The sequence below is a fragment of the Podarcis melisellensis genome (assembly GCF_964234715.1).
Source record: "Podarcis melisellensis genome assembly, chromosome: 10".
NCBI lineage: Eukaryota > Metazoa > Chordata > Lepidosauria > Squamata > Lacertidae > Podarcis > Podarcis melisellensis.
Window position 1 is genome coordinate 44,737,987 of NC_138542.1, and position 18,364 is coordinate 44,756,350.

Here is an 18,364-nt window from a genome sequence, read left to right on the forward strand (position 1 = left end):
CTCTGTATTGATTTAAGAATTTTGAAAAAAGTGTTTGTAGCATGTTCTTTAGCTGAACAACTTCATGTTACAAGGGGAGATAAGTAGGCATACAGTGATACCTCAGGTTACAGACGTACGCATTTTCGGGTTGTGCAGCACGCCAAACCTGGAAGTACTGGAATGGGTTACTTTTGGGTTTTGTTGCTCACACATGCGCAGAAGCACTAAATCACGCTTTGCGCAGAAGTGCTGAATCGCAACCCGCGCAGATGCAGCGCTGCGGGTTGCGAACGTGCCTCCTGCGCGGATCACGTTTGCTACCCGAGGTTCCACTGTATTCCTAGGAATGTGAGTTTGCTAAGGCTTTTGAGTACATGATTACAGTGTGCTTGCAGGCACCCATCTCTCCTTCAGACGTTAGTGGTTACTACACTGTGAGCACCTTTTTCATATTACGAAAAAAATATCTATAATTGGAGATGAAGAAGCAGACATAACTCTTTTGCTAGCAGTGTGGTTTAAAATCACTTCATGCTGGGTTTGGAGTTGGTGGCTGTGTTCAGAATATTCTTTACCTTTTGTTTTCTTCTCTTTTAGATTGTTTACTAAACGAAGAGAATTTCTCAGTGAGGTGCCCCAAGCACAAGGTAAGAAAGTTGCTATCAATTTGCTGCCATTTGCTATATAGGTCTCATCATAGTTTATTTTTAGACATTTTGTGTCTGGGCAATGCTTTCTAAATATACTCTTTGGCATCTCTATTTTTGTGTGTGTGTGTGTGTGTGTGTGTTTCCATTTCCTGTGGGATGGCATGGTCAGAAAATATGAGTCTTCATATTTTCTTTATTCTGTGGAATTATTCTGTGGATTCTGTTCATTATTCTGTGGAATTATTCTGTGGATTCTGTTCATTCTATGAAAGATAGCTTCATTGCATAGCTTTTGTACTGATTTTTTTTCTTTGGCTGTAGCTGTTCAGTGAATGTTCTGTTAAAAGTTGTTGTCTGCAAATAGTCTGAGAAAAAGAAGTTTCGAAATGGTTGGGAAGCTGATTGGAAACTTCCTTTCATCAATTGGTCTGTTGAAGATGGGTTGGCATTATTTGCTGTGCTGGACACAATTGGCCAGCTAATTCTTGTCTACTTGTTCAACCTCTGGTTATATTGTTAAAGCACCAATTTGTAAAATAACCATAATGTACTTTTCTGTGTATAGCTAGGCAATATAAAGTTGGATGATAATTTATAACATGCAGACATGGTTGAGCCTCTGCTTGTTGAATGATGCTTTATGATGTGTAAAGGTGTATTTGGGATACCCCCTTGTTTCTCTATTCAAAAACAGTACAGAACAAGGAATGTGGAGCTGTCTGAAGATCAGCCACCTATCTCTGTGAAAGAAAGCTATAAAATACTTTGAGCAGCCAAAGTAGAAGGCTGCTTTGTTAAATAGTTATATTAGAAATACAGATATTTTCAAGTTCACAGGTCATGTTGGATTAAGACTTCTGGAAACTGCCAAACCTCAGATAGCTGAATAAAAACTGCACATCATATTATGTCTTCACTATATTGGATAGTGTTGACCATTTGCAAAAAAACCCCATGTTTTTGTTCACTAAATGTACCAAATTGATTATTATAGAACAAGATCAGTCTTTAAGGAGCAAAAATTACCAGAGTTCAGGAGAGAATACCAACATAAACAAACAGAGGCATCATTGCTAATTTATGTGAGAAATAAGCATTCAGCTACCAAATTGTTGATTTTAGTAATTAAAGCCTTTTGTTGTTGTTGCTGCATATATTTGTTCTAATATTTATACTCTGCCTTTTGATTCATGAATCCATCAGCAGCTTATAAAACTGGTAAGAACCACAGTGCAGGTTAAGAACAATACAGTATCACAATACCAAAAAATAGCAATACCAAACAAACAAACAAACAACAGGATATGGCTCTTCCCTTGATAAATATGTCACTGACAGTCACTCCTCTGATCCAAATGTTCTTTTGTGTATCAGAAGTTGGGCATATGCTGTGGAATTGCATTGAACTTTCTGTGAACCATGTTTGCCTTGTCTGTATGGTACTGATAAATGGGTCCAGGAACCTTTTTGGAATGAATAAATATTATTTCCTCATTTCTAAATTTTTCAGATAAGTTTATGTACACTCTGTACTTTAAAAAGCAAAGGTGTGCCATGAGAAACTAAATTCTGCAACCTGTAGTACTGGGCAAATCTCAGAATTGTAGAGTTGGAAGGGATCACAGGGTCATCTAGTCCAACCCCCTGCAGTGCAGGAATCATTTGCCCAGTATGGGGCTCGAACCCAATTATTCAGGGTCCTGAAACTTCACCCCCCAATCTCCTGTAGACTCTTTCTAACATTGGAGAATCGACCAGGCATTGTGGGTGCACACACTGTTCAAGTTGATCTGCATAACCATAAAGCCTAGGAGATGGTTTACTAAAAATAAAATTAAGCATGTGACTCTCAAGGTACTGAACACAGTATATCTATTTTTGCTATTTTTCTGCGATTCTGGAATATGTGCAACATTGTTTAGAAACTGTGTTGTGTTTCAATGGAAGACAAAGACTTCCACTCTCTAAGAAGTGACCCATCTATTAAAAAGTGGTTGTTTTAGAATTAATTGAGATATAGCAAGAAGTAACGCTTTTAAATTGGAAAGGAGAGTACTTCTAGATATGTTACTTGTTTTGTAGTATTAACACCTCTTTTCTGTTGTAAGTTGATTCTTTTAGCTAAGATAATGAAAACCAGATATAATCTGTTTCAACATCCACAAGGTGAAAAAAGCTTAAGTTTGACATTTCTGATCAATGGTTAAAAACATCTGACATCAGGGAGCAAAAATCTTTCACAAAATGTCAGTTCAGAACACTTAAGGAAGAAGCTGTAAAAACCTTCTTGTTGCTCAGCTGGAAAGCTTTGTGATTATGGAGCACAGCTCAACTTTCTTGCTAAACTGCTTATTTCTTTTCTCCCAGAAGTTCCAAATGCTGTCGTGCAGAAATCCTGTCTGAAAGATCCGTGTTTGGTTCTCGTACTGATGCTCCTTTCTCTCTTTCATTCTCCACATGCTCCATCTTCTTTCTCATCTGCCTCTCTCCTTTTTATCTTCTCTTTCCCCCTCACCTTCTTCTTGGCATACTGGACATTAGCCCCTCCTCCCTTGCTCTCTTCCCTCCTTGCAGAACAAGATGGTGAAGGGCAGCCTCAGCACAGAGCAGTCGGAGCGGGGGTGAGGGGGGAAGTGTGTTCGTGGGAATGAAAATAAAAGCAAGCACAGGTGAGTTGAGGGAAGGATGCCACTTTCTCTCCAGCCCGAGGGAGAAATAGGTGGTGAGATTGCTATGCAGAGATTTTAACTTTGACTCCTATTTACTTGTATTTTGATACTAAGCTTGCCACTTCACCAATGAAGGGCAGAACTGGGGAGAAGCCCTTTTCTGCTGTATCCTAATGGACTTCCCATGTATCACCTGTTTGTCTATTTATGTAAACACAGAAGCTTGGGTGAGGGAGATCAATGTTTTATATATCATCATTTGATGGGTAACTCTCATATTTCACTTAAATTCCCATTTTCTGAGCTCCAGTAAGTCAAGATCAGTAGCCTGCCTGACAGCCTGGTACAAGTGCCTAGAGGAAAAGGCAGTGATTAGCTCTGCATAGCATCATAAGCATAACATACTTTCAGTGTTCTGGAAAAAGCCGAGAGAGAGAGAGAGAGAGAGAGAGAGAGAGAGAGTGTGCTGTCTTTCTGAGCTCAGCAGAAGCAATCAGAACACTCTGAGGGACACAGACTCAGATAGTCTAATGATGGTTTTTCTTTGCCCTCCCAGTCCATGCCAGATATACACTGGGATGAAGTTCCAGGGCTGATCCTTCTATCCTTTTGGCTGAGAAATCCACAGGAAGCCTGGAACAGACTTACATGTGACTAGTGTGTGTGTGTGTGTGTGTGTGTGAGAGAGAGAGAGAGAGAGAGAGAGAGAGAGAGAGAGAGAGAGAGAGAGAGAGAGCGCATCTGCCTGGCTTCCCTGCTTATTTCAACCGTGTTACTCTGTTTCTTTCCCCCTCTGCCATGTTGTTACCACTATCTACTCTCTCCCACCTCTTCATGCTGTGAGGGTATTGCAAATACCTGTCCAAGCCCAGGACAAGGCCTCTATAATGCTGCTTCATTTGTCATAATGAAGCCAGTAAGCCAGACGCTCTTTAAAGCATATGCATACGCAGTTACTATAACAGTCCAGCTCTGTTCAGCTCTGCCCCCATGGCAGTGGGAATGCACCTCTCTTCTGGAGGCCATTGTTATTCCTCACAGACAACCAGCTTGAGTGCTGAGTTGCAAGGCTCACCCACATAGAATGAGTTTTTCATCTCAAGATAGTTATTTTTTTACCAGTATCCTCATATTGAAGTCACTCTTACCACAATATTGTTGTATTTGCATATATTGGTATGTTTTTAGTTCTTGTGGATGTGGGTGTGGAGATAATGCTAGCCTGTTGTCCACATTTTGTAGACAGTGAAAGCTAGATGCTAACACTCAATGAGTTCTTCCAAAAGACACACAAAAATGGTAATCTAAAAATAGGGCAGAGGTATCTATTTACACCACAGGGAGCGTGTTGAAAATTAGCATTGAACATTCATTCTCTGATTACTATTTCATTGTGTCTTGTCATGTTTGAATTGGGGCATGAACATTTATTTAGCTGTAAGTGCATTCAATAGACAATCCTATATGAACAGATTTAGCTTTATGAATTGAGATTTCCCTTAATAGGTGGTTCAGTTAGGATGGCTTTCACAGGGATTATTCACAGAATAATGGAGATATCTTCAGTGTACAGGAACTATGCCATCATTAGTATCTTTATCATTACAGAATGGGAATGCACACTTTATAAACTATTGGTGAGTTAGGTCGTTTGCTGAAGTCCTGTCTCTTATTGGTCTTTATTGGTCTTTCTTTCTCCCTTACCTATTCACGAATATTTTGTGAGTTTGAACAAGTTCTGCCCACCGTATTTTGCTTACATGCAAGACAGTACATGTGTAAGTTGGAATTGTGTCACTTTGACCTTGTTTCATCCGTGCCACTTCTTTCTCACCATTTAGAAATCATTTGCACACAGCATTGTTTGTTTTTTCCTTTGTTTTTAAGCATTGCTTGAAATCCTTGTGTTTGCTTCTAGCCAGGTGACTGTGAATGGGCTTTGTTGATACTTTATGAAGTGAATGTTTTAACAGAGCAGATTTTATTTATTTATAAGATTTGTTATTACTGCAGGCAATCCAGGGCAAGGCACAAAACAATACTATAATATCAACCCATTTGAGCTATCAGGAGAACTGCCTATAGAACTGCCTAATACCTGAAGGGTAGTGCACAAAATGCTGTGTCATTTAGAATGGTTTGGCTATGTGCCTTCTTCCTGGTGCAGTGAAGGCCCCTGAAAGCAATACATAAAGGCTATCCTGGTCACACAGAGATGGAATGTCTCCACCTGTTTCTTTCTGAGCTGGTTGCTCCAGTAGTTCTCCAACATTTCTGAGGCATGAAGATGAACTGTGAATGAATCTAGTGATCTGCATTGTCTCCAGGAATTAGAAGAGAGCAGAGCACAAAGGACCAGTGTTGTGTGTCTTGTTGCCTGTCTCTGAGTTTCTGCTTTAGTGCTCTGGCTTGTTTCCAGGTAAGGGCAGGCCTCACGTATACGAAAGCCTGAGGCAGGAGTCTCCCAGCTCTTTCTAAAGAAACCTATAATGGATTATGAATGCCAATCATTTGCTATTAATATTTTTGTGACTATCTCTTTTCAGTTAATTGTCTCATGTCCATTTACACTTTACCTATTCACCTGGGTCTTTTTTGATATCAGAAAAATATGCCGACTTCGTAAATAAGTTGGGGGAGGTGGCTCCTTTTGAGTTATAGGTGTCCTAGATCTGTGACTGCCAGTAGAGAATGGGTTAAAAGGTAAAGGACCCCTGACAGTTAAGTCCAGTCGCGAACGACTCTGGGGTTGCGATGCTCATCTCGCTTTACTGGCCGAGGGAGCTGACATTTGTCCGCAGACAGTTTTTCCTGTTCATGTGGGCAGCATGACTAAGCTGCTTCTGGCAAAGCCAGAGCAGCGCACAGAAATGCCATTTACCTTCCCGCCGGAGCGGTCCCTATTTATCTACTTGCACTTTGATGTGCTTTCGAACTGCTAGGTTGGCAGGAGCTGGGACTGAGCAACGGGAGCTCACCCCATCATGAGGATTCGAACCGCCGACCTTCCGATCGGCAAGCCCTAGGCTCAGTGGTTTAGACCATAGTGCCACCCACGTACATTGGTTATTTTCTCCTGTTGATTCATCAAAATAGTGAAATTAGTTTTGATGTTCTTCCATAAGCAGTGGAGGGTAGTTCCAATGTCAGTTAACTTGTAACAGGGCAGTATATGCAAGAACAGCTATGTTTCTAATTATGAGACTTCAACTTATACATTTTGGAATTCTCTGGCTTCCCACTTCTAGGAAGTTAAATCACTGGATCCTAGTTTCATATCCTGGTTAGTAAACAAATTAAGCCAGTTTTCTGACTTATATCTAATGGAAAACCTTGGATTTAAAAATCCACCATAGAAGTGTTGAAGCCAGCATGTAAGGGGATGGGAGAAGTAAGTGAGTATGATAACTTCTTCTTGGCTAAGATTATTACTTTCAAAAGAGCCTTTTACTTACAACTCTGCTTCAACATATTTTATAATTTTTAAAAGGATTTCTATGCTGTCCAAATAAATCCAGGGCATTGTGCATCATTTGCCAGTTATAATACAGTATGTCATATGGGCTGATGTTGGTTTTTATTTTTACTTAACTATTTGTATGTAGTATATTTCCACCTTGATTTTCTTGGTAAAAGAGAAATAGTGCATAAAATTGGAAATAAAATGGCTGGTATATTTGGGGAGGGTGGTTGGAAGGGCGGGTGCTGTTACTTTTGAATGCATGTGAAGGTTGGGATGGGGATTCTTACATGCTTTAGCAATATAGATTCAAAGGTTAAATTCGTCTAGAACAGAAGTGTGTGAGTTTGTGTATTTGGCATTACTAAGTCTAGAGTTTATTTGTCTGCAGGCTAGGGGAAATTAAGGGGTTACCATACCTTCAGTGCCACAGCACTTGTGGCCTGTTACACCCAGAAGCATTTGTCTGACTGCAAAGCTTATCAGTGATGATACAGCATTGAGAATATGCTTGTCGGTAATACTTGCTAGACCAAACCTCCAGGATCTGCATGCCTTCATCTGCACTAAAGGTTGTGCCCTCCTGGAACTCATTCCCGGTCCTGCTTCCTTCTGGAAGAAGAGTAGGTTCAAGGGCCAAAAGAACAATAAATGCTGCTGGACTCAGTACTGGAGAATTGTGTTTGCTTCTCTTCCTGTCCACATGATAGCAGAGGCAGATTTTGCAGTGGCAGGGCTATGTGTTCTCATGGATCAGCCAGATGTGTTCTCGTTAGTACCCAATTTTTCAGATTTCCCAGTATCTGTCATGAAAATTTGTAACACACAGGATTTCTCCCAATTCTATTTGCCTTGTCCCAGCCGTTCCTTTCTGCCTCTCCAAGGATCAGTAAACAGTAATAATGCTTTTTACTGCCACAAGACTTCATGCCATTAAAAAGAAAATTACCCCACCCCAAATATCAAGATTGGACAGCAGAACCAAAGTGGATGGATAAGGGCAAGCAGAGAGTTAAAAACTAAGGCAAAGTTTTACGACTGGAAAAAAAGGATTCCTTTAAAGGAATTAAAATGCTTTCCATGTTGAAGAAATTTATTTATTTATTAAATTTCTACACCACTTTATATTTTTAAGAAAAATCTCAAAGCCGTTTACAGCATATTAAATCAATAAAACAAAAATAAAACAGTCTGAAGAAAATCAAATATAGAGTATACAGTCAAAGCAACATAACAGAAAACTAAAATACTATCTTAAAGCTTTCAAAATAAAACATTACAAAGGAGGTCAACTACAGAATACATATTTAACATAGTAGGGCTGGGTGAGTCTGGGCCCCACCTCCTAGGCCAGGTGGAATGGGCCTTGCAGGGAGTGGCCTTCACACCTCACAGTTAAGTTTTTAAGTTAGTTTTAAAAATCTACCTTAGTAAAGTCCTCTTTCTTTGCTTAAGCTGTTCAAATGCAAGATACATGTATGCCTCCTGTAGAAGTAAAAGTCAGTGGTCCAAAATAGCTTACAGTATCTGAAAGATAGATGGTTGGTAGCCAGTGTACTCAGGAATAAGACCCACAATTAAGAAGCAAGGAGATATAAGGGAATCTGATTCAACCTGAAAATTCAGTTGAATTTCCCAGGTCCGATCCATAATAGAGAAAAGTGGTCTGATAGATAGAAAGGCTAAACAGCCCCTCCCCCTCTTTTTGGGAATAGGGCTCATTCATATTTGATATATCAATACAACAACAAGCATGGAAGAGTCAATTTGAAAAGTCAGCATCACTCTTAAAATCCCCACTGCTTGTGCAAAGGACTCGCACTCTAGCTAAGCCCCTTTTAAGTGTGCACAGTTACTTGGATGTATCACTGAACCTTATGGGGCTTACTGAAGCACAAACATTCATAGGAAGGCCTCCTAATTTAAGATGCAGGAAAGATACAATAATAGTTCACATTCTGTGGACAATCTGAAAGGAACTTCACCTAAAGCATTTGCAGAATGTTTAAGGCTGAGTATAACACTCTTAACTAGCAGAATGGAGTGAGTCTGAAACTTGTCATAGAGTGACTAATAATGGTCTACAAAGGAAATTAAATACATACACATGCCATTGCACAAGCTGCTTAAAGTGACATTTGTGCCTCCAGTAAAATAAAACCGATAAATTTCAGCTGACCTTACCTCTAAATCCAGACAATGCTGGCTACTTTAGTTAAAGCATCTCCTTAGTGTGCACTCATGGTCGCCAATAATCTATCATTAGATAGTAATTCTGAGTTTTTTTTTAATGGTTGCTATCTGGTGGTTGTGCAGGGCCATACAAAGTATGGTGAGATGAAGCCCCTTTCAGTGGCTGCACTGTTATCCGGCTATAGCAGAGATTCACCCTCTGATTAAATTAGCCACACATTGTATCTTCCAACAGCCATATATCCCAGCACTACATGTAATGAATTCTGACATGGACACTTAAACAGAAGGGAATGGGCTACAATTTTTCATTTCATATAATCACTGCAGAATTGCTTGCTTTTCACGACCTTAAAAGGGTTTTTTTGTTTAAGGAAAAAAGAATTATAAATGCTACACTTTCATAAACAGTTCTACCAAGTTTTAAAGTTCTTGGAAGTGTTTCTGCTACAACATTTCCTTGGGCTGTGGACTTAAATTTTGCCAACAAGTTAATAAAAAAATGTTTCGCACATGCACCTTTTTCTAATGGCAGTGCTTTTCTCCTGTTCCAGGTTAAGCTGTTGAGATAAGAAAGCGGTGGACATTCATGATTGGATGGATTCTTTCCCACTGTGCAGTCATGCCCCTCTCTTGATGTGCCTGCCAATGCCAGCACTTCCTTCATCAACTCTTTCATCACACTTGACCGACAACATCACAGAATATGATCAAGGAGTCTGAACCAGCTGTTTTCATGGACACAATCTCCATAGTGACTATGGGATGGGGAGGGAAAAGAAAAGAAAGTGGGGGAATTAAAGAGGGAGGGATAAAATATATATATAGATTATATATATAAAGATCTATTTTTAGTCTTGATAGACTTGTTTTAAATGAAAGGTGCGCTATCCCTTTTTATGCATTAAATTGAATTTTTAGGACCCATATATGTTCCAAGTTGCTTATGAACAAGTATAAGTAAAATTCAAACAAGGCCTTTGCAAATGGAACTCAACTTGTTTCAAAAGGAGTTATGAGCTTGCTTAATCAAACTTGTCTCTTTACTCCCAACTTCCACAACAGATAACCCAGGTTTTAAAGAATATGAATTTCCCCCCCTGTATGTTGGTGAAATTGTCCGTAGGGGTGGGAGGTGGGAATGAATGGTTGCAGGGAATGGGATGTTTGTATTTGTGTATGTGTGAAAAGGGGATTTTTTTTCTTTTTAAGAAACGCTATTTATTTTTATTAAGAAAGGAAGCACCAGAAGACTCCTATGTCATGTGACTTGTGAAATAAGAGTGGCTTCTATTAGCTTCATATACAGATATTCTGACCTTATTATACGTTACTCTGTACCAAAAGGTGGGGGATTTGCGCCATTCTTGGCATTGACAAATACTCCCAAATCATTCCAAGGAGCTGCTGCCTTTTTGGGGGGGTAGTCTGGAGGAGGATGTTGGCTTGCCTGCTAGAAAGGGGCATTCAACAGGAAGTCTGAATGTTGACATAATCAGTGTGTGTTAAGCTGACCAGGAAAATCCAATTAACCCTTCTCTTCTCTGTCTTTTGTTTCCCAAAGGAAGGAAGGGAGAATGTCTATTTAGCAGCCTACACCACATGGTTACTTTTAGTTTGTTTGTACATTGTGTAATTTTTAAACATTTGAGTTTTTTAAAAAACAAAACTTTTTCTCTTGTTAAGGCCTTAAGAAGGGGTTAGTGCATCTTTCAGTGGTCACTCTGCCATGGGAATAAAATAGCTGTTTCACAAACAGTTTTATATAAAAAACTAAAACAAAACAAAAAAACCCCACAAAAAAACCTAATAAACTTCATTTTAACCTTGTTTCTTCTGTGGAATGTAATGTATTTTGCTCTTCCTGTCAGTTGCAGTTTTTTCTGTGATTGCTGTTTGGGTCATTTGCACACCAACTAAACTCTTAGATTTAAGATATCTCCATAGCCACCTTGAATGGTCCAGAGAAACTATTCACACTCATATACAGCAAGCTTTCTGAGGGTGTTTTATCTATCAGAAGCCACTACCAACATTGTTCCTGTATTTTTACAACACTCATACCCCTGGAATTACACATTTCATCAGGCTTTGGATATAGTCCATTGGGATTGATATTAAAGGTACATGAGCTCACAAATGCCATCTGATTCCTCTGAGACACGCTGTTTAGCTTAGAAGACATCCTGTTGCTGACCACTGGGATATTTGCAATTGTTACAAGTACTCGTGAGCTCTGCACTTAGATTCCACAATGAAAACTTAGCAATTCGGAGTCTACAAGAAAAATCTTCCTCTGTATCCTGATTATCACCACTACTGCATCTGCTCCCTTTGCTTCTTCTCACCAATTCCAGCACCTATTTACTGCCATAGTATTGGCCTTTGTTCTAGTTATGGCAGTGATGGCCAAACTTGGCCCTCCAGCTGTTTTGGGACTACAACTCCCATCATCCCTAGCTGACAGGACCAGTGGTCAGGGATGATGGGAATTGTAGTCCCAAAACAGCTGGATGCTGTCTACATACTGTTTAGACTCTCAATACTTACTCCTACCATGATGCCCCTTAATCTAAGAAAGTTCACTGCCATTCATTCCTGCTTGGATTATTTCCAGTTTCTGCTCTGGCACTACGGCTGTTAGGTAGGTAAAGCCAACTCATTCACTATTACATTTGTTTATCCAATATGAACTGTTAATGTGTTTACCATTCATACACTGTAATTCCCACAATGCTACTGCTGTTCTGCAAGCTGGGATTTTCTGAGGCTGGGGAATGAAGATAAAATGTCTGAAATCCTAGCGTAGTAATCCTGAGCCAAGTTCTCAACAGAAAACCTTTGTAGACGATACCAAGCGTAGTGCAGCATAGTTAAATCTGCCGTGCCCAAGGTTCAACAAGCCCCTCCTCTTATAAATCATTCTGTATTCAGAGATGGCTCCAGTCTTACACTTAAGCAAGTCTTCAAGGATTCCTAGGATAAACCACTCTATAATTTGCATCCTGCAAACTGGAAAGATATAGAAGGATGTGATTGGTGGTAAAGCATATGCACCATGAAAGGAACAGCCTCACTCAGCTCTTGACAAATGGCAGAAAACTCAATATGGCAGAAGAAAGTTACACTTCAGTTCTTATCCATCTGTCTTCTAATTGCCAGGTGTATTTGCATTGCATTACTACCTTCCATGAGAGAAAGCTTCCTGCATCTTTGATCTGTTACACTTTGCAGGCAGGACTGACTACAATTCTTTTATCCTCCCAAGAGCAGGCTGCACATTTCTTCTTTAGCATTCCAAATCCGCTATGATTGTGTAATCTGAATTTCCTGGTGTGCTGCTGAAACCCAACTGCAAAATACAGAGTCTGCAAACACCTGAAGTATCCCTAGTCTCAAGTGCAAACCTCCACTCTTGTGCCTCTAGAGTTCTGTGGACTTCTGTGTGTAGCCTGGAAGACCATAACAGTCCTGCTAGATGAGACCAAAAGTATTCTGTTCTCAACGAGATGGGAGAAGACTTTGGACAGGTGCTCTCATTGCTTTGCTTCAGGGTTGAGCTTCTGAGCTTGTGCATCTGCCTGCATGCTTCCCCATCACTCATTGCTGGGTACTCATCTTGTGGGAGTGCAAGCTGGGTGGTGAAGGGAAGCAATGGCAGGTGCAGGGCAGGCCCAGTACATTTTAGTACCTGATGAAGATCCCAAAATGGCATGCCTCTCCAAGCCAGGGAAGATCTACATCAGGAACGGAGGGGGGGGGGTCAACATCAGGAACTGCTGCCCCAGTGGACCATGCCGCCTGAGGCGGTTTCCTCGCCTTGCATCATGGTTGAGCCAGCCCTGGGCAGATGCTTTGGAGGCTGCAAACAGACCACAAGAACGAATAACAATTTGGAAGGAGGAGGAAGAGAAGACGGGGAGTGCTTGATGGGGGAGTGGGGAGGAGATGGGTGCTTGTGTGTGTGTGTAAAATGGGGTGGGGTCCCTGTGTGTATGATAGAATAAAACAGAAAGAAGAGGGGAGGAGAGAAAACGGGTGTCCCTGCCTACCACCTGACTTGAAAACGGTCTTTGTCTAACCTTATCCTCGAAGTTGTTGAAACGCTTGTGTGGGACCTTGAACTTCTCCACAGAACAGTGGAATAAAAATTGAAAAAATAAATGCCGCTGCCTTTATTGCAGCAACGATACTCAGGAGGGTGAATAAGATGGTGGTAGAATAAAAATGAGCAAACAGGTGGGACCTCATGGGACAGATTAGGTTTATACTCAGTTGTAAACTTGATTTGAGAAGTTATGAGAATGCTGAACAGGTGGGGAGTGTAGCAAAATGCTTGGCCAGAAATTTGATTGTGAAAGAGTCCCATCTGCTGCAGATAACTTGGTTACAAAATTAATTGAGGGTGTTCATCAGAATTTTAGGAAGCACGGGCTGCAATCCCATATATATTTACTAGGAGGTAATTTCCATTGAACTCACCAGAAATTTTTGCTGAGTAAACAATCTAGAATGTGAACACAAAAGAAAAACCCAGTATAATCTATTTGGGGCTTACCTTTTGAGGTAATCATGGTTTATGGATTATTTTGTACAGAAGACTGATTCCAACCATACTCTTCTATAATGGGATTTCCTCCCAGGTAAATGGGATTAGGAGTACATTATGGTGGTATGGGAAACTGTCGTGTGACGGGCCAATGGCCGTAATAAAGATCAATCAATCAATGGGATTAGGATTGCAACTTTAGCAAAGGGAGCAAAAGCCAGCTAGAATAATGATCCTCCTCCTCCTCTCAACTTTCCAATGTTTCTTGTGGGCAAACAAGCCTAAGGGAGAGGAGAGCAACCACAACTCCCACCCCCCTTTCAGTTTCTGAAAGACCCTGTGGAGTCCTGGTGGGACTACAGGAGATCATAAACGACATCTTCCTCAAAATGCCTCCATGAGCAAATAACCTTGCAGAAGGGGACGTCTTAACTGGGCATGTCAGCCCTTTGCAGTGGGATCCTTACCATGCTTACTTAGCACAAAGTCCAGCTGAGTTGGGGTGGGGCTGGGGTGCTTACTTCCATGTAAGTTAGGTTGAGATTGCAGCTTTAGCAAGAGGAGCAAACACAGGATTAGAGCAGTGATCCACCACCTACCCACTGGCTGACAGCAACAGAACAGAAAGGCTGGCTTGCTGTAACCTGCTCCCAACTTTGCAAAAGTCTTTTGGAGCAAACACCTATTTAACCACCACCACACAGAGAGACTCCTGCCAACCTAGCAGTTTGAAAGCACATCAAAGTCCAAGTGGATAAATAGGTACCGCTCCGGCGGGAAGGTAAACGGCGTTTCCATGCGCTGCTCTGGTTCGCTAGAAGTGGCTTAGTCATGCTGGCCACATGTACGCCAGCTCCCTCGGCCAATAAAGCGAGATGAGTGCCGCAGCCCCAGAGTCGGCCACAACTGGACCTAATGGTTAGGGGTCCCTTTACCTTTTTACACAGAGAGAAGTTCTGTCCTCAACTTAGAAGGAAAAAGAGTGGCCAGTTCTGCCATCCAATTGTGTTTACTGAGGTGGGTTCCACCTAGAAGAGACAGCAGAGACAGCCCAAACAGCTCCCAAATACAGCAACTGTGTCTTTCTAACTTTCATTCCAGGAACACTAGAGATATTAACTTAATGAAAGTTCACATACTGGGCCTCCTTGCAGGCACAAACCTGTTGCATCAATGGTAATCCTGCCTTGAATGGACTGGGAGAGGCAGCCTTGCCACAACAGGAGATTCCCCACCCTATCTTATTGTTATTGCTCCCAGCATTCTTCGTTGGTTTATCCACAACTTCAAATTTTTCTCCACAAGGTACAGTATTCCCCCACCCTTCTATCTTTAAATATGTTCCTATTACTCCATGTTTTGAAAAATCTACATGGGAGATGGGAGAGAGGAGAATAAACCTGGTGAGAACTCAGGACTGAACACTATTCCCTGTAAATCGTGTCAAACCCGAGAATAACACTAGAGGGCATACACTGACTATTCGGTGTGTGTTTTGAAATTTTCTTGTTCCCACAAACAGTGCAAATGTTGCTTATGATTGCTTTGTTATATATTTCGCTCTGATCAGTACTTCATATGGCTAGATTTATTATGTTTTTATATATGCTGTAAGCTGCCCAGAGTGGCGGAGGAAACCCAGCCAGATGGGCAGGATATAAATAAAATAATAACAATTATTATTATTTTGCATATGTTGAGATTTCTTCTCTGACCCACAAGAGCAGAATGCTTACTAGTCTGAAGCCAGTGATAAAGGCAGCCATTTTGGGAGCCAGCCTCCTGTTTGGTTTTATTGCATTCTTCCTGTATCAAAATACAATAAAAAGAGAGAGAGAGCAATAATTAAAGATATACAAGACATCAGAAACTTCCTGGATTTCATTTGTATTTGTTATTTTTTTGGCAAATTCTGAAATTTATTATTGTTGTTGTTGTTGTATTATATTTCTATATAGATATAGATATAGTAACTTCTTTACATTAATCAGTTTCACATCTCATGCATGTCTTCTCTGTGCTGCCTAAATGTTTCTCCATATCATCCAGCCTTCAAAAAGAAGAGAAAACTGCAGCGGGGTATTCTTCTACCAGCTCCAATGAATATTATGTTACCTCCCGAAGTCAATACAGTGGTACCTTGGGTTTAGTACTTAATTTGTTCTGGAGGTCCGTTCTTAACCTGAAACTGTTCTTAACCTGAAGACCACTTTAGCTAATGGGGCCTCCCGCTGCTGCCACGCCACCGGAGCCCGATTTCTGTTCTTATCTTATCCTGAAGCAAAGTTCTTAACCTGAAGCACTATTTCTGGGTTAGCGGAGTCTGTAACCTGAAGTGTATGTAACCTGAAGCGTATGTAACCTGAAGTGTATGTAACCCGAGGTACCACTGTATTTGAAAGTCTGTCCTGTGAAAGGGACTAGAACAGGTCACAATTTCTGGTCTAACCAATGTAACTCTGAATAATTTATTAACACATAGATGGCTAGTACTGTATATACCGTATTTTTCGCTCTATAAGACGCACCAGTCCACAAGACGCACCTAGTTTTTGGAGGAGGAAAACAAGAAAAAAAATATTCTGAATCTCAGAAGCCAGAACAGCAAGAGGGATCGCTGCACAGTGAAAGCAGCAATCCCTCTTGCTGTTCTGGCTTCTGGGATAGCTGCACAACCTGCATTCGCTCCATAAGACGCACACACATTTCCCCTTACTTTTTAGGAGGGAAAAAGTGAGTCTTATAGAGCAAAAAATACGGTATATTAAATCATTCAGTAGTGCTTGAGTGTGCACTCTTCATTAGGCATCACAGCAGTCATACAAACTGTACAGCAATCTGTTTTGCAGCACCGCTGGTCACTTTTATGGGGAGGCTAATGCTTCCTTTTCTACTATCTGAACTTTTGAAGTGCTTTGAAAACCTGGAAACCTGGCTAGATCAGATATTATAGCTGGACAAGCGTAAATGAATGGGCAAAGACAACTCTATAGTTGCTGTTCTTGTGCAGCTGAAATGAGGTAGGAACAGATTTTTGAACTGTCTAGATACGTCCACAGAAAGAAAGGGGGGTATTCATTCTGAACAATTGATCATTATGTTAGTGGTGATCCCCAGGCAAGGGGAATTGTGATTGTCGTTCAGCACCCAGAACTGCAGAGGGAGAAACAAGCTGGATGGAACTGTCTGAACATTTTAAAGCAGTTTATTGTTCATTTTTTTAAAAAGACAAATGCATGTGGGCATTCTCCAAAGTTTATTTATGGACACTTTCTAGTTAACATGCAAGAACAAGTATTGTTTACTGACCGCAAGAAGGCAGGCTTGTTTGCCTGCAGGCGGGGCTTTTCTCCGATGAAACTCCCACAAGATTTTCATTTGTTGATGTGATAGATTAGTTGTTGCGAAACTTGAGCAGCGAGCTTTTTTTCTTGGAAGAGAGCACAACTATGTGGATAGGGAGGGACAGCAGCTAGAACAACACGTACAAGTTGAAAAATAAACAGAAAGGGGCTGACAGAGGAGAGAGGAAGGCGAAGGAAAGCAGAAGGGGATTTATCCAGAGAAGAACAAAATCATGGATCTCTTGCTGTCATTGCCCTCCCTCTTCACAGCTGCATGGAACAACCCCATGCTGTTGGGGATTTTTCTCGTTATTTTCATCTTGGCCTTTGATTACATGAAGCGTCGGAAAAGCTGGAGCCGCTACCCTCCAGGGCCAGTCTCCCTGCCCTTCATTGGCACCATATTGCAGATTGACTTCCACAACCCTCACGTTTCTTTTACCCAGGTAAGTGCCTCCTGGGGGCTGGGAAACAGAAGCAAAGCAAGCCTCTACACACCCAAGCACTTTTCTTATAGGAACTGCCCAGTGTTAATAAAGGGCATGTCTGGCCAGTATTACCCACACCCTCAGGCTTCATTTGCTGTGCCAAACTTGGAAGGTGGCAAAGCAAAGTTGCAGGCACTGTTTTTTTTAGAGTGCTGCAATGCTACTTTGGCCTTGTGGAGATCATGCACCACCCTGGCCTCTGTCTGCAGTAGGGTTGGGCAGGAAGAGCAGAGGTCCATGGGGAAATGCAGGCAGTGCGGTGCGTGGACTGCAGGGGGAAGAAACAGCATTGTTTCCCATCTGCACCCCTTTCAAACTACTATTTGCAACCACACCCTAGCAGTATGAGAAAGGAAGGTGACCACAAACATGCTTCAATTAGGCTTGGGAACACATTTTGCTTTCCATAACTGCTCTAGAGCCCATAAAATGTGGTACACCAAAGAACTCCTGAACTCGTAAGAACTCCTGATTGAGATTTTGTTTTATTTTTAGTAGACGTAACCTCATTTGCGTGCACCATTTTTTGGCACCCCACGGGGGCTGTGTGGTCTGGGTTTAGTCATCCTAGCGAATCTAGCTTATGACTGAAGCCTAAGTAAGTTGAGACTAACTTGTCTTATGAATTTCAGTGGGCTTTAAGCCCTGGCAACTTGGGTTTAATCTGGCCCTGCTACTGCAAGTACGCCTTCCATAACTAGGCATGCAGTAAGCAGGCTATTTACGTGGGGGTTCTGTTCTTGGAATAAGGCCAAAATTGGGGATCGTCAAAAGGCATTGGGTTCAGTGGTAGGTGGGATTGCCAAAGTTATTTTTCCTGGAACCCCACCCAATTTCCACCTCTTTTAAATTTTTTTGCAGCATGTGTAAGGCTGAATGCACATAAGTGAAATGTGTGCAAGCTGCAGGTTTACTGTATTCTGTAGAATTTGAGGGCTGAAAGAGGAGCAATAATCATTTCCATTAATGGTAATTTTTGTGATCCTGCATTTGCAGGGGATAATCTACCCAGAATGCATATTTCAAATC

General features: G+C 41.2%; 1 protein-coding gene across 15 annotated transcripts in view; it reads left to right on the forward strand.

The window, feature by feature from the left end:
* The window catches only part of TCF20 (transcription factor 20), a 186,565-nt gene that overhangs the window by 151,856 nt on the left and 16,345 nt on the right, over window positions 1–18,364 (forward strand). For 13 of the 15 annotated variants that reach the window (XM_081928632.1, XM_081928643.1, XM_081928644.1 and 10 more), the window contains 3 exons: window positions 580–629; window positions 3,174–3,301; window positions 9,509–10,784. In XM_081928632.1, the coding sequence (XP_081784758.1) occupies window positions 580–629; window positions 3,174–3,257 (134 nt within the window). In that variant the 3' untranslated portion in view covers window positions 3,258–3,301; window positions 9,509–10,784. Of the gene's footprint in view, window positions 1–579; window positions 630–3,173; window positions 3,302–9,508; window positions 10,785–18,364 lie in introns of those variants that run through there. The other 2 variants (XM_081928637.1, XM_081928638.1) reach the window with 2 other exon arrangements.